At 45.9% G+C, this 16,756-nt stretch overlaps 1 protein-coding gene across 5 annotated transcripts in view; it reads right to left on the bottom strand.

The window, feature by feature from the left end:
- The window catches only part of CSMD2 (CUB and Sushi multiple domains 2), a 599,309-nt gene that overhangs the window by 480,320 nt on the left and 102,233 nt on the right, over positions 1 to 16,756 (bottom strand). For all 5 annotated transcript variants that reach the window (XM_078452082.2, XM_078452083.2, XM_078452084.2 and 2 more), the window contains exon 3: positions 12,037 to 12,149. In XM_078452082.2, coding sequence (XP_078308208.2) covers positions 12,037 to 12,149 — 113 coding nt within the window. The remainder of the gene's footprint in view (positions 1 to 12,036; positions 12,150 to 16,756) is intronic.

Genomic DNA, 16,756 nt, shown 5'->3' with positions numbered 1-16,756 from the left:
ACTTTCTTTCTTCTGACCTTTGACTTCATTCATTCATTCATTCATTCATTCACCAAATATTTATTGAGTGCCTAACACATCAAGCCCTGTTCTGGGAGCTGAGGACTCTGCAGAGAAGAACAATAACCACGCAAAACAAAGAGGAAGACCCTCCCCCCTCCCCAAACTCGTAATCTAATAGGGGAGATAGACAATAAGCAAACAAATAATCGTTATCATGTGTCAAGGGGTGACAGGGAGAAGGGGTGGTGGGGGTGCTGTGTTACATAGTATGGTCAGGAAAGGCCTCTCTGATGAGGGGACATCTGAGCAGAGGCCTGAAGCAAAGACAAGGCAGAAAGCTACGGGGCCTCCAGGGCACAGCGACAAAGGGAACAGAGTGTATGGAGGCCCTGAGGCTGAAATGCTTGGCTTGCCCATTTCTCTGCCCTCTTCCACTCCACAAAACCACTCCCGGTAATGGAATTCATTACCAAACCCAATCTGCATTATTCCTAAAATATGGCTGGATAAAGGTCTTAAGGAAAGAGCAGGAAATGAAGAACTGGAAAGGGCAGGTTGAAAAGCAGGGAAGCAAAGCCATCACCTATGAGACAGGGTCACTGGCAGCAAGTGTCCTCATCAAGGTCAAGACTAGGAACTGCAGGCTTGGAAACACCCCAGCACCCTGACTCCACAGCGCCTCCTATGTGTGGGTTTGGAGGACCAACTAGGAGTTATTTTGGGAGGCAGCACAGAGTGGAGAGGTGTGCATGCCCCTTAGGTGCTGTATAAACTCAGGCGAGGTAACTAACCTCTCTGGGCCTGAACTTCCTTATCCGTGAAATGCGGATCTTAGCAAGGCCTTGCTCTTGAGGTGGTGATGTCCGGGGTCTGCAAAGCTCCCATTGCATTGCTGGGCCCATCACAGGTGCTCAACACATGCTGGTTCCTTTGTTTTCTTCATCTCAGAGGCCCTGGGTGTGCGCGGATCCTGTGGCTCGTGTGAGGATAGACTGTGAAACAGCTTTCATGCAATGGGACCAGAAGGACAGGGATGCAATCTGTCCACCCCCAAACGGCCAAATCAGCATCTCCCACCTAACCTGCTAGGTGTTTTCCCTCCTGCTGTTAAAATGTAATATCAATGGGTGCAAACCCTCAATTATCCACACTATTAAAGGGAGGAGCTGGAAAGAATAATCCAGAACAGTAGCTTCTCACCTCCAAATTATCAAACAATGGGAAGAGAGGAGATTGGAATATTCAATTCTGTGTGGAGGTGTTATCCTCGAGGTTGGGGGGGAAGGTCCCCCCAAGGAAGAGGAAGTAGGAAGGCATGTGTCCTCTCAAACGCCAGGGCAGGGGCCAGTGGAAGAAGTTCTGATGGGCTCACCTGACCCAGACCCATGGGAGGGAGGCAGATGTGAACATCCAGCTACAGTCTCTGCCAGAACAGTGGTTAAAGGCAGGCCCTCCCACCTCCCATCCAAACAGAGGAAACCACATTCCTGTCCCCACCAGTGCCTCAGGGGCCATTATGGGAGGGGCTGGCAGTGGGCTGGCAATGGCCCCGGGTGAGCCATGTTTGGATTTAATGGGCTCACCCACCTTGGGCACAGATATGGCAGGAAGGGTCAAGGCTGGGGCATCCTGCTGCCTCCCGAGAAAAGGGCGTTTATCAACTGAAGACCTGTGTTAATAGGTGTTAAATAGAGTTCAATGCAGAAAATTGAGAAGTAATGAGACTCGGAGCCAAGAGAATAAATTAAGAGGTGATCACATGGCTGAGGGAGCCACCACCTGAATGTTGAGAAGGAAGAGCTTGGACCATCAGAGAGCCCTGGGTCGGGGAAGAGGTCAAAAGGACGAGCCACTGCACAGGAGGCTGAGGTGTGGTCAAAAGCAATTAAGGAATTACCATATTTCATCGGTTCTAGGGCACGCATTTTTCCATTTTTTAGTATCTTTGAAATTGAGATGTGTTTTGTAATCAATAGCATGTCATACTTCAATTGGCAACATGTTTTTCTTTCTCTGTGGTACATCAAATCGAGCTATATCTTCTAACAGAGGGTATCTCAGATTCAGCGGAATACGGTCCCAGATACCTTGAGCGAATCTCTTTCCTTGTTGGGGTCTTTTACATGGGCGAGATGAGCACCTGTTGTCGACTCCATCTTATTTAATCATTGTTTATTGAGCATCCACCACATGTCGGACCCTGGGCTAGACACAGCTGTCAACGGAGATCACAACAGTCCCCATGTCTGCTTTCTGAGTGCATTAGGAATGCCCAACAGGCGTTGTTTGTTCCCGGTGAGAATCGCGCATGAAGGAGGGATTATCAGTGTCTTCCTATGACAGGGGCGGTCACCACCCCCCCCCCCCACCGGTTACTAGCCGGCTGGGCTAGGAGCCGATTCTCCCTCCCAGACCTGAGCCTGCAGCCTCAGTGCTCCCCATCGCTCCCCTGCGTGTCCCAGCTATCCGGAAGCACACATGGGCGTGGAGAAGGTGAAGGAGGAACAGGAAAGGTATGAGCGATGCGTGGGATGGGGGGAGATGGGCCCAGGGCTGAGAGGCAATGTCTGCACCACCGGCAGCCTGTGGGTTTGGGTGAAGCAGAGACTGGGAGGAGAACAAAAAAAGGAACAAAGTGGTGGTGCAGGGGGGAAGTGGGTGGAGGAGTCTGAGGAATGTAGGGGAGACAGAGACTGGAAAGAGTCCAGTGGGGTCAGAGGAGGAAGGGGATGGAGGTAAGTTTGATGTCCAGGGCTTTCACGACTGGAGGGGGTTTGCTCTTCATCCTGGAAGCAATCGGAAGGTTTAAGTGAGAGCTCCCCTGAGATCCTTGCACCCCAGCATCTAACGATTTTCTGAATCTTTTGTTGGACCAAGAGTGACTACAGACTCTTAAGAGGAAGGCTCTGGGGCAAGGCCCCCTTGTGCAGTCATTCAGGCTGAGTACAAAAAGTGAGTGCAGGGGTTCTTGGGTGGCTCAGTCAGTTAAGCGTCCGACTTCGGCTCAGGTCATGATCTCACAGTTCATGGGTTCAGGCCCCATGTCAGGTTCTGCGCTGACAGCTCAGAGCCTGGAGACTTATTCAGATTCTGTGTCTCCCTCTCTCTCTCTGCCCCCTCTCCCACTTGTGCTCTCTCTCTCTCTCTCTCTTTCGCTCTTTAAAAAAAAAACAGTGAGTGCAAAAGGGTGCCCAGACAGAGGGGTGATGAGAACCAAACTCCAGCCTCTCCTCTATCCACTAAGCCATATGCTCACAGGGCGGTGTGCCCTCAGGGTGGACACTTGTGCTAATTTGCACAGAAGCTCTATATGGACTAGCAGGGATCCAGATTAGCAGAGACAAGCATTAGCTACCAGGGCAATGTCCCTGTCGCATGCCACGCCTGGGACTCAGGTATCATGGTGACAGAAGAAACAAAAAATAGGCGGCCTTCCTTGCTCTTGAAGACCCACAAGGCTTGACCAAAGGCTTTGTTGGGAAATAATTTTTTTCACGCCCACAAAACACACCAGGCCCTATTATAAGAGCTTCCTTTCACTGAGTGCCAACTGTGTGCCAAATGTTATGCTAGGTGCTTTCCAGACCTTTTCACTAATGCTCACGCTCCTCTTGAAAGGAAGAGTGGGTTATCCCATTTTCCATAGGAGGGAGCTGAGAGGTTCGGTGCCTTGCCCGAAGTCACACAGTGGGGACAAGGCAATGATCTCCAGAGACCCTACCAGGCAGGAGAGCAATTTTCTCCATGCAGTAGAGGAGGTGGTATTTATTGAATAGAGACTCTGTGCCAGGCATTTTATATACATTAACTCTTTTAATCCTCATTACAATCCCTTGAGGGGGGCATTACGGATTCTCTTTGGCAAAAAATCAGCTCAGGGAGGTTGGGAGACTTGCCTGAGTTCTCATAGGTAACCAGCATTTGAACCCACCACTTTCTGGCCCCTGTTCCTTTGCCCTTCCCCCTTCCAAGAGTCTTAGGTCCCAGAGCTCTTTAAAGGTGGGGGCTCCTTATGCACGCATATTCCTCGAAGCCTACCTTGAGACCTGGCATAGAGCATCTGTGGCAAATATTTGTTGAATGCATGATGAATGAATGAATGAATGAATGAAGGCAGAGAACTAAAGTGGATGTCCACCTTACCTGCAGGTAGTCTGGCCACCTGAAAAGGCTCCTTCCCCTTCATCACCGTGTCTTCTAACACACTGACGTGAGGAGGGTCAGGGCACTAGAGTTTGGTATGATATCATCGTCAAATTATGTTAATGCTCTTCCCCAAAGGGGGGAAATATCACTGTGCATGATGAACTGTTTGTGGAATTATTGAGGACGTGATATGAAATTCATCCTGATTCCCCACTTATTGAGACGTGCTGCCCAATTTGTCTCAAATGTCACATCTCTATGTATTAATTTGCTACTCCACAGTACTGATTAAAAGGAATGTTCTCCAACTCCCAAGGCAGAGCCATCAGAAATGGAGCAGGTTCACTCAGGAAGCACCATCCCTCCTGGGCAGAGGAAATGGACATTCATTGCCTCCCACCCTAGAGGAGGCCTCACCAGGCCTGCTGTTCTGGCCCAGAGCAGGCTGAATGGTGCAAATTGCATATATATATATATATATATATATATATATATATATATACACACACACACACACACACACATACACACACACACACAGTTGAATAGCTTCCATTAGCCCAATTTTGAAATGTCTGCATAATGTCCCAGAATTGGGAAACCCTTTCAGAATGAGGAAATTGTCCAAGAGGTAGAGACTGGGAGATGGGGAATCAGCAGGCCTAATTATAGGAAGGAATAAAATCAGGAGGGCCCATTTCTGGACCCAAGTTTCCCTGTGTGCACAGTGTCATGTTCACCTTCAACCCTGCTCCACCTCCAAAAGCCACGAAAGCACGCCCTGGCCTGAAGTTTGCTGCAAACCCGCCTCTCCTCGTCTAGCACCCAAGGGACCTCCATCTTTGTTCTTCTGTCCCCTACAGACGTGTCTATCTGACCCCCAGGGGTGACACTGCTGACCTTCCACTGGCAGCAAAAGCACACGAAGGTGTTCTTTCAGAAGTGACACTGTATTGAGTGCGTCCTCCTCCTCCCCTGTTCTGGTGCCCTTTGGGAGTACAGGTGGATGGGGGCAGAGGGGGGAAACCGTGGTTGTGAAGGTGAGGCTCGGTTGAAAAATCAGCAACTGCACACAGTAGGCACTCAGTAAATATTAGCTCAGTGAATGAAAGAATCTCTACCATCAACTTTATGGGTGATGTCAGCCCCTCTGGGATCATTCTTTCAGGTGGACTAGTGGTTCGTGGGTGGGCTTCAGGGCACGTGAATTAGATGAAAGGAAATACAGGGAAGTGGTGTGTGTGTGTGTGTATGGTGTGTGTGTGTGTGTGTGTGTGTGCGCATGTGTGTGTGCACACATGTGCATGTGTGAGCATGCATGTGTACACGTGTGTGCGCACGTGTGTCTGCAAAGACAGTCACAGCTTTCAAGTTCATGAGTCCAATCCCCAATGTATAGAGCCTGCTGGACGTGTTATGAGCATATTTAGTTCTAGAGCCAACCTTCTCTGATGGAAAGAGCAGAGGTCATGAAAAAGCTAAGCTCCCGGCCTTGACCTGGACAGTTCTGGTCCGCCTAGTGGCAGGACCTGAGGCCTCATCCCTGTCCAGTGGATGCCCTCACAGGCAGTCCTGGTGCTCACGGTGATGGACAACTCCGCCCCTTTCCCAGAGAGGCCACGGTCTGTTTGTAGACTAGACACAGCATGAGGGTTTTAGGCAAACTCAGGAGCCAGGGGACTGAGGCAGAGCTGGGGCTGTGACCTCCGGTGATGACATTATCTTTTCCATCTCCTGAAATAGTCCCAGGCAAGTGAGGTTAGCATGAGGGTGACTTTGTTAATCCACTGATATTTATCGAGCAGGGATAATTTGCCAGGCCCTGTCCTGAACACATCGTGGGACTTGTGCCTTCTCTTCCTTAGTCTTCACAGCTCTGTGAAGCATATTCTTATCCTGATTTTACAGATGTGGAGGTCAGAGCTCAGAGAAATGAAATTACTTGGCCAAGGTCTCACAGCAAGTAAATGAGAGAGACGGGATTTGATTCCAGATATGGGTGAATCCAGAATCTGAGGTCTCAATCATTGTACTATGCCACCTTTCCCCTTAATGGTTACCAGGGAATTTGCAAAAATAAGGGTCCTTCATCCTTCTAGAATCTGTGGAGAGGCCTGATTTTTAAGGAAGCCTCCTATGTTTTGATAGTGAAATCCCACGATGACAGATTTAGCTAAGCAGAAATAAATACCAGTTTTCCGATCTCGATGATTAAATAGATCTGATCGACTAAGACTTAGCACTCAGGGATGGGCTTTCCTTTGCCAAAGTGTCAGACGGACTGCTCGAGATTAATGGTCCTAAAACGCAAAGGTGCAACCAAGATCAGGCATTTAAAACCTGCAGAGACTCATCTAATTGACATTTCTGATCAGCTTATAATAACTCCTGTTTACCTGCTGAGGAGTCTGGAATAGACAGAAACATCTCCACACAGTCTTTGAGAGTTGTGTGTGGAGAAGGCGAGAAGTCTGGCAGCTAGGCTGGGAGAAATAATACCTGAAGACAAGGCCGAAATATCAGGGAGAGAATCACCGGGGGCAAACTGAGAAGTGACGGCTTCCACATACTCGAAGAGGGAGAATGAAGGACAGACAGGCAGAGCACCGGTGGGGCAGGGACGGAAACCGTCGCAGAAACTAAGACAAACACAACTGAATTCCAGCGGGATTTGAGAGTGCAATGTAAAAATAAAACTCTAAAAGAATAAGATGAACATTTGTATGAATATTTATCTGATTGTGGCATAGAAGAGGCCTTTCTAAGCATGACACCAAAGGTAGATCATAAAAGTAAAAATTTTTTAATTTAAAACCGGTGGCATAAAAACTAAAGCTCCTGCACATCAAAAGGAAACGCATAACTTTAATATCTTTAATATGCAAAAACCACTTACAAAAAAGATAAGAAAAAATACTAGCGCCTCAACAGAAAAATGGGCAGAGGTGGGACAGGCAATTTACAAAATGCTCTACAAAAGGCCAGTAAGTGATGACAGGTGCTCAACCTTCCCTATCATCAAAGAGATGCAAATTATAACAACAAATGAGATTTCATTTTTCACCCATTTTAACCAATGAAACTGACTTAAAACTCACCAATGTGCAACATAGGGGGCAGAGGGATAGACCTACGTGTGCTGTTGGTGGAGGTGTATATCAGTATAACCTCTCTAAGAACACTGAAATTATGTATTAAAATGTAAAATCTACCCACTCTTTGACCCAGCAATTGCACTTCCAAGAATTTATTCTAAGAAGATAATTAGATGAGGGTTTAAGTTGTATGTACAAGAATGTTCTTCACCTAAGTGTCCACAGAAGGCTACTGGTTAAATAATTGTGATACATGCAAACCACAATGGCTCCCTCGCTGATACTCATTAAGAAGGACAAACAAAGCCAGGCTACTTTTATTAACATAGAAAAACTCTGTCCTCGTTAACCAGATTACAGAACTGAGCACGTAGCATAATTCCCGATATGTATGGATCTGCATTTATGTGCAGGTGCCCATGTGCATGTGCAGAGAGCTGTTTAAATGTACACTCACTGGAATGGCAGAGGTGAGGCTGGACCCTCTGCAGCGGATGGGCAGCCCTAGCTGGGCAGAGCAGGATGGGGTGGGGGCAGATCTGGAGGTCAGGAGGAGGGGGAAGTGAATGGGGTGAGGACTCCTGGGGACTCTGTGCCGAGAAAGGGTTACTAGAGCCAGCAAATGAATATACAGGACACTCTGTTAAATGTGCCTTTCAGATGAACAATGGGTAAGTTTTTAGTATAAGTATATCCCGTGGAATATTTGGGATATACTTACACTTTAAAATATTCAAGTTTTTAAATCTGAATAATTTAAAATTCAAATTAACTGGGCATCCTGTAGTTTATCTGGCAGCCCTAGCTTAGAGGCTCTGGACATATCTCTTGTTGCCTCCCCCGGGAAGACCCTGACACCAGCCTGGAGGCGCACTGGAGCTGAGGCAGGCTTCCCGTGTCCTTCCCTGCCTCTGACTTAGCTCCAGTTTACCTGCCCATGAAATGGAGTCACCAATCTCTGCCCTACTCCAGGAGTTTGGCAGGGAGTGCAGCACAGAAGGGTATAGTCTTTAGTGCCAGAGAAGCCGCGTAAAAACTTCTGGCCATCAGGTAGCCTTAAGCTGAACACAAAACTCTCAAGTCGCGCGCAGCTCATACATCTGTAAGATAGAGATAGCGATGTCGGTCCGCAGGGCCACCATGGGGATTAAGTGAGATAATGTATGTAAAGTGCCTGGCATACAGTCAGCACTCAATACAAGTTGATCCCCTTCCCTCTGGTCCGTGGCCACAGCCCACACTCTCGTCCCCGGGGATTACAAATCAAGCATCTCCTGTCATCCCAGGGGTTAGACGATTGGCCTTTTTGATCTTTCCCTTGAAGCGGCAGCTGCTGTGGGCTGACACCCTTCACCTGACTTCACCTTTCTCCAAAGACCCCCGCAGCGGTTCGATTCCTTATCTGTATGTTTCACTCTCCCGATGCGGTGGAGGAGGCAAACTCGCTTTGATAGCAGACTTTCGGGGACATCAGCCAAAGGGAGCTGCCGAGAGCAGGGTCCCGATGTTTGATGTTTTCTTTTAAACGGATGCAGCACTGTCCTGACTAGAGAATGTAAGGGGGCCGTCCTGGCTGGGGGCAGTCTGGGCTGGTAGGGGGGGCCTCCTCTGCTGGAGCCTGTCTGTCTGTCTGTCTGTCTACGACTGTCTGGCACAAATGACCGAGGCAGACTCCGTGATGGAGGGAGGGGCTGACCTCTCTCCCAGAGAGCCAGATCTTCACAGTCTTTCTGACTACTGGGTCTCCCCAGCCCCCTCTAGTGAGGCCCGGGTAGTTCCAAAAATTCTGCCCAAGGTCAGTGAGTCAGTTATAGGCCTAAGAAGCTAGTGTTTATCAGTCAACCCCCAAATGTGGGATTATCTGGTATCTTGTTGATAAGCCCGGTGACAGACAGGCCCAGGCCACCGTGGTGAATGCATGCAGCACGTGGTTTATTCCCAGCAGAGGCTGCCCCTACTGGCTCCTCCCACCCTCTCCACTTTTTGCCCCCCCACCCCAACTTTAGGTGTTCCACAAGTCGGTGCAGTTCACACTCTTCCAAATGCACCCCCGTGGTCCAGTCCCTGGGCCAGATCAGTGAGGTTTGGTGAGAGCCCCAGCCTTGGCCTCTCTGTGGGTGGCTCCCTTGTTAGCACACGCATCTACGAGCCACTCTGCCAGGCAGCACAAAGACAGCAGCCACACAGACTGGAGTCAGCAGAAACCCTGCATGGGTGACCGCATGGGGGCTCACTCAGCCACAGCCACCTGTTTGCACTGGCTCAGGGTTTGCCTGCCTCGCCTGCAAGGTTTTGTCTTCTTACCACCAATGTCACTGTTATGTGGCTGAGCTAGGGCAGGCCCTTCCTCTGGCCCACTGGTCCTGCAGCATTCTCATGTCTGCACTGCCTCCTCTGTGCCAGGCAGGTAGAAGGAGGGACCCACCAGCCTCTACTCTTTTTCACTATTGTATGGCCTCTTTTGAATCACAGACCCTTGGTGAATCTGATGGAAGCTTTAGTTCAGCTCCTTCTGGTAGAATTTCCGGCAATGACAGAAACGTTCTCTACAGTGTTGTCCACTGTGGTGGCCACCATGTGGCTATTGAACACTTGATATGAAGCTAGTGTGAGTGAGAAAATGAACTGTAAATTTTATTTAAGTTTGACTAATTTAAATGTAAATATTCCCCTGTGGCAAATGGCTACTACGCTGGGTAGTGCAGCCCCAGACAGAGGGTCAACAAACGTTTTCTGTAAAGGGCCAGGGACTAAATATTTTAGATTTTGAGGCCACATGACCTCTGCAGCAGTAGCTTGACTCTTAAGTTGTAGTACCTGCCAGGAGTCATATATAGTACATCAACAAATGGGCTTAGCTGCATTCTAATAAAACTTTATTTACAAAAGCAAGCCATGGGCTGGATTTAGCCAGGGGACCATAGTTTGTTGATCTCTGTTCTAGACCTTTTCTTAAAAAAATACACATATCCATTACATTCAGAATTTTGGCCCTAATTTCAAGGGTAGACCCTCCATGTCCAGGCTACGTACAACTTCTGATTTAAAAGGCCTCAGCGAATATAACCTCAGATCTGCTCTATGTGGTGGAAAAGTGTTTGGCATTGTTCCGCAGAGGGGACAATGTGGTTAGGAATCAATAGGACACTTTTTCCCTAAAGCCTTATGAAAATCCAGGCCTCAGCTAAATATCTACAATGACTGCTGAGTGAGGACATCGTGAGGGCCCAGCCAGGTCCCCCTGGGTCAGTCCTTCCCAGCATCTCTGCAGGCATCAAGTCTGGTGTCACTGACTCATTCCACCACCGTCCCCAAACACAGCCAGTCTCCCCAAGGCTAGTATGTCATAGAAGGAACTCATGACCAGAGATACCGTAAGGAGTTTCTGAAGAGGCCTCTTCTGAAGAGGCTGTAACTCAGACTTTGAGAGAATTCCTTTGGGTTCAGGGACAAAGATTCAGGGCGAAGATGTAGCTAGAATGACCAAGATTACAGGCTTGCTATTGGGAGAAACTGATCGTTGTTTTTTGTTTTTGCTTTTGTTTTTGTTTTGTTTTTCTAAAGAAACTGGATTATCTCAAGAGTCCTTTAGAGATACTTAAGTCTTTTGTCAGGAGCCCTCAGCTAAAGGAGACTGTGGTTATGTCAGGAGCCCTCAGTTAAAGTGATCTGGAATTATGTCAGAAGCCCTCAGTTAAGGAATGCAGAACTTTCTACAGAGCCTCTCAGGAACCTTTGGTTAAGACTAATTGAGACCTTTCTCAGGAGTCCTCAAATGCTGAGGTTGAAGCATCAGACTCTGTCCCTCACACCCCTACTACCAGGGGTGGGCTTTGCCAAGGAGGTAGGACTTGCCCTTTTTCCATGGTGTATTTCTAGCCAGGACAAAGGTGATATCTATTTCCATATTGCTATAGCTTCATTCAAGAAAGCATCACCTATTCTTTAAGTTCTTGGAGGTAAGGGAAAGAAAGTTTTTGAATAACTGGCATGCTTTACTAGGGTGTTATGTCATTACTGCTATTAATTATCATTAGCAGTCTTAAAATATGCCTATTAATGATCTCAACACAAAATAGCAGTGTGGTCTTAGCCAAGAGCAGCATAATTACCTATTAATGAGATGTAAATTTCCTAGGGAAATGACAGAGATCTAGAAGTACCACCTTCTGAACTAATATAATAAAGTTAATAATAATAATAGTGTATAATCTGAAGATATTAGTGTTAATTTGAATGCCAACACCATATTTAAACAAGCCAAGAGAAGTGGAAATTATTTGCATAACTCAAACCAAGAAACCCTAATCTGTGCTATTAAGGAAAAATTGATTGTTCTTTTCTGAATGATATAAAACGGACTCTTTGCAGTCCTTATAAGGAGCAGAATTTTTTTCCTGCTACTTATTTTTTTAATTTCTTTTCCTTAGGTTTTCTCTCTCTCTTACTTCTAAAACCAAGCAGAGGTAACTTGGACAATTAAGTCCAATAGAAAACAGAATTAAAAAAACAAAAACACAACAAAATGCATTTAGGGGACAGAGAAATAGATGCTACCAGGCCCTCAAGATGAATTACCACACCTGAGCTCTGATTTCAATTTTCAGTTTCCTGGGAACATGGCACAGACAATTTAGGTAACCGAGTTACTGGATAGTAGGCAGCCTTGTGGAAGGCGGGAGCTCTGAATCTGAAGCATCCCTTTCCCGCAGCTGAGAGCAGCCTGGCCCCGCCTACGGCTATTCCGACCTGAGGCATCAGGTCCCCATGGTGGGGGCCATGAGGCACCTACCTTCGTAGCTGGCATGGAAGCCCTGAGCGCTGACCGCGTAGTCACTGATGAGGCGCAGAGAGAGGGTGGTGGCCACACTGACGATGGTGGCTGGCAGCTGAAAGCCTGTGAGCCTGGAAGACAAAGAGGTGCGATTTAGGGAGAATGACCCCCTTGGGAAGTGAGCGTCCGTTATGCATTTATTGAGTGCTTGCTGGATGCACAATGCTGATTTAGGCACAGGGAGGGATATGAAAGAAGCCTAACATTGGGCATAAGCGAGGAGTCCAAAGACAAAGAGGTGATGGAGCAGAGGTGACGGCAACCAGCAGTCTCCTGACACAGACACGTGGGAGGCCACTTTCCGGAAGCCACGGGCCATCCTACAACCTGGAGGACCTGTCTCAGTTAGGTCTCTTACTCCTTTCTTCTCTTTGGGTGTCTTCTCCTGTCCCTTCCCTTTCTGGCTCTGGGTAGACTTCACCATAAAGTTACAACTAGTAATTGTCAACAGACAACATTTATTGCATACTGAGGAAAATATACTCAACTATAATTAGCAGAAGGTGGATGCTTCTCATCACAGACTTTATTCTTTAAAAGGAATAAGTCTACCGCTTTTATACAAATAAGTGCTTATTATTTTTAAAGGATGAAAGCAAAAAGTAAAAAACCCAACGCAATCTAGAAATAACCATTCTTGACAGTTGATGTACAAATAGATGGAGGGATCAATAGATGGGGCCATCATCAATGAAATAATTTCATACAAATGGGACCGTACTATACATGCTTTTAAAATTAAAATGCTTAAAAAAATTTTTTTCTATGAGTTCAGTGAAGAAAAAGAAACAGAGGTGAAATGGAAGGAATTGTTGAACCTGAGATAATATGTTTTCAGCACTAAAGAATCATTTGTAAAAGATTCTTCTAATGTTAAAAAAAAAGTAAAATAATGAAGCCTTCAGTGAACGCTTGGGAACATATTTTAGGAGAGAAGGTGTCCACGGCTGGGAACCCACAGGTGACCTGAGTACACACACAGGATGTAGTGAGATGGCCAGTCCCCTGTCTGCCTCTGTCCTTCATCTCCTATCTGAGGCTCACCCTTCCTTCCTGCACCCCTGACAGGGCTCTGGGAAGGAATTCAAGGTTTGCCTTTACCTTGATTTTCAAATAGTTTGGGATACCTGTGGTGCTCCTGGATCCCACTCTATACCTCCCATTGTCATATAATATCTGGATGCCGACATGTCCCTTAGAATCATAAGCACTGAGTTCAGACAAGTTGAATCAGGTATATGTTAATGCCCACCATGAAAAGCCTTTTGCAAGATGAAGCCCTTGCCCTTCCCACCATCCTAATCTTATAGGATTCCTATTAATTCAAAATAAACTCAAGGAACAGAGAAGGAAAGTGATCGAGCTATGATGACCAAATCAGTTTCAAGATCATGTTCTCTTCCAGTATAAGAGCTCCCAGCAAAAGATGCCTACATTACCCCATATTCTCTCCTGTCCCTGTCCCTGACTTTCTGTCTCCATTTCCCTGACTTTCCAACATGGGTCAGAAATTTATATGTAGGGGCACCTAGGTGTCCAGGTCGGTCCAGCATCCAACTTTAGCTCAGGTCATGATCTTGTGGTCCATGAGTTCAAGCCCTGCATTGGGCTCTGTGCTGACAGTTCGGAGCCTGGAGCCTGCTTCGAATTCTGTATCTGCCTCTCTCTCTCTGCCCCTCCCCCACTCACTCTCTGTGTCCCTCTCTCTCTTTCAGAATAATAAACATTAAAAAAAGAAATTTATATGTAAAATAGTGAAACCATACATATTAGAAAAAAACAACCTTTTTTTTAATCATCTTATGCTGAGGAAGGTCTTTCTAAGAGTGACATGTTTAGAGGATTCATTTGGGTCCTACCTTCTACCATCATTCTTCTAGGGAGCTGTCACTACGTGGGGGTACCCTATGCACTCACTAGCCACAGAACCGGGCAAATGACCAATCATGGCATATCCCTCATCTTCACAGACTGGTTCAAGGCATGGAGAAGAAGGAGGAAACAAAACCCAAGCAGGGTCATTCTGAGTCCTTCCGTGGGGTAGGATATACAGATTCCGAGTCTTTGAGTTTTGGATTGTAAACCATTAGAATGTAAGCTTGGGACTGTCAGCCATCTTTTTAACATTACCCAGAGCCTAGCTGCTTTACAAAATGATATCCCACACAGACACAGACAAAGCTGAAAGTGAAAGAAGAGAGACAGAACCCTGATGGTACATTGTTGAGATCCTTGATCTCGCCATGCAGAGACATCTACCTCTGCAGTACCTGGTTACACGAGCCAACATTCATCCTCTATTTGCTTGCTTCCTTCCTTCTATCCATCCATCCATCCTTCCTTTTTTTTTGCTGTTCTCAAGCTAGTTTGATTTGGGTTCTACCTCTTGCAATCTATTGCTGACGGACACAGCATGAAGCCCCAGAAGCATTAAGGAAAAATATCGGTTGATTCAATTATGTGAAAATTAAAAACATGTAGCAAAGCAAAATAAACTGAATAAATAAAATAAAATAAAAAAATAAAGAGAAAAATACAAACTGGAAAGAATTCATAATCTATAAATAACACTTACAAATCAACCTGAAAAAGATGAACAAGTATAAAGGAAAATGACAAAGGAATGAATAAACAAAAACAGAAAAATGATCCACATACTTAATACTAAAAATATGGAAACCAGGGGCACCTGGGTGGCTCAGCTGGTTGGACCTCCGACTCTTGATTTCAGCTCAGGTCATGATCTCGCCATTTTGAGATTGAACCTCTCATAGGGCTCTGTGCTGGGCATGGAGACTGCTTAAAATTCTCTCTCCCTCTCCCTCAGCCCCTGCCCCGCTCAGTGTCTGTCTGTCTCTCTCTCTCTCTCTCTCTCTCTCTTTCTCTCTCTCTCTCTCTCTCACACACACACACACACACACACACACACACACACCAAATGAAAAACAATATGGAAACTAAATCCACAAGACTCATTTTTCACCTTTCAGATTGACGAATATCCAGAATTGGCAAAGGTTACAGAAAACAGATCCTGTGGCTATCAAAAGGATGATAAGGAAATACTGCAAATCATACACACACATTTGACAAATTCGATGAAATGGACCAGTTCCTTGAAAAGCGCCAACGACTGTAAGTTTCCCAGTATGAAATAGATCATTTGAAAAGCCTTATCACTATTAAGGAAATTGAACTAGTAATTTAAAAAATCCCCAAAAAAGATACACACCAGCCCAGATGGTTTCACTAGAGAATTCTACCAAGCATATAAAGAAGAATTAACACCAATTCTACACAATCTCTTCCAAAAAATAGAGAAAAGAAGGAACACTTCCAAACTCATTTTATAAGATCAGTATCACCCTGATACCAAAACCAAGAGAGTACAAATCAAGAAACTAAAGACCAATACCCCACATGAATATAATCACAAAAATCCTTAAAAATTATTAGCAAACAGAATTCAGCAATATATAAAAATAATTATATACCATAACCAAGTGGAGTTTATTCCAAGGATGTAAGGCTAGTTTAATATTTGAAAATCAGGGCCACCTGGCTGGCTTAGTAGGTTAAGCATCCAACCTTGATTTCAGCTCAGGTCATGATCCCAGGGTCATGAGATCAAGCCCCGTGTAGGGCTCTGCACGGACAGAGAGGAAACTGCTTGGGATTCTCTCTCTCTCTCTCTCTCTCTGCCCTTCCCCTGCTCTCTCTCTCTTTCTCTCTCTCTCCCCCTCTCAAAATAAATAAATAAACATTTAAAAATATATTTGTGGGTGCCTGGATGGCTCAGTTGGTTGGGTGTCCGACTTCGGCTCAGGTCATGATCTTGCGGTCCATGAGTTTGAGCCCGGCATCGGGTTCTGTGCTGACAGCTCAGAGCCTGGAGCCTGCTTCAGATTCTGTGCCCCACTTCTCTCTGCCCCTCCCCCACTCATGCTCTGTTTCCCTCTGTCTCTCAAAGACAAATAAATGTTAAAAAAATTTAAAATATATTTGAAAATCAATCATTGTAATTCACCATGTTAACAGGCCAAAAATCGAAAAATCACATGACCATATAAGCTGATGTAGAAAAACCACTTGACAAAATTCAACACTCATTCTTGATGGAAAACACAAACTTTCAGAAAACTAAGGATAGAGGGAAATTTCCTGAACTTGATAAAGAACATCTACAAAAATCCTACAGCTAATCTCACACCTAATGGCCAAAGACTGAATGCTTTTCCCCGAGGACTGACAGTGAGTCAAAGATCTAACAAGCCAGTTGAAAAAGCAGCAAAAGACACAAAGAGACAGCTTACTAAAGCAGATATAAGAATGACAAGCAAGGGGCACGTAGGTGTCTCAGTCAGGTAAGTGTCCCACTCTTAATTTTGGTTCAGGTCATGATCTTATGATCACGTTCGATCCTTGTTCGAAGGATCGATCCATGTTCGATCCAAGGCTCATGTTCAAGCCTTGCTTGGGGCTCTGCACTGACAGTGCAGAGCCTGCTTGGGATTCTCTGTCTCCCTCTCTATCTCTGCCCTTCCCTCGTTCATGTTCTCTCTCTCTCATATAAATAAATAAATGAACAAACAAACAAACGTTTTAAAAATAGTGGCAAACAAGCATATGAGAAATGTTCGACATCGCTGGCCATTCGGGAACTGCAAAGTGAGACCAT

The sequence above is a fragment of the Panthera onca genome, chromosome C1, assembly GCF_046562875.1.
Source record: "Panthera onca isolate mPanOnc1 chromosome C1, mPanOnc1 haplotype 2, whole genome shotgun sequence".
Lineage (NCBI taxonomy): Eukaryota > Metazoa > Chordata > Mammalia > Carnivora > Felidae > Panthera > Panthera onca.
The sequence above is the reverse complement of the archived record's forward strand: the minus strand, read 5'-3'. Positions and strand labels throughout refer to the sequence as shown.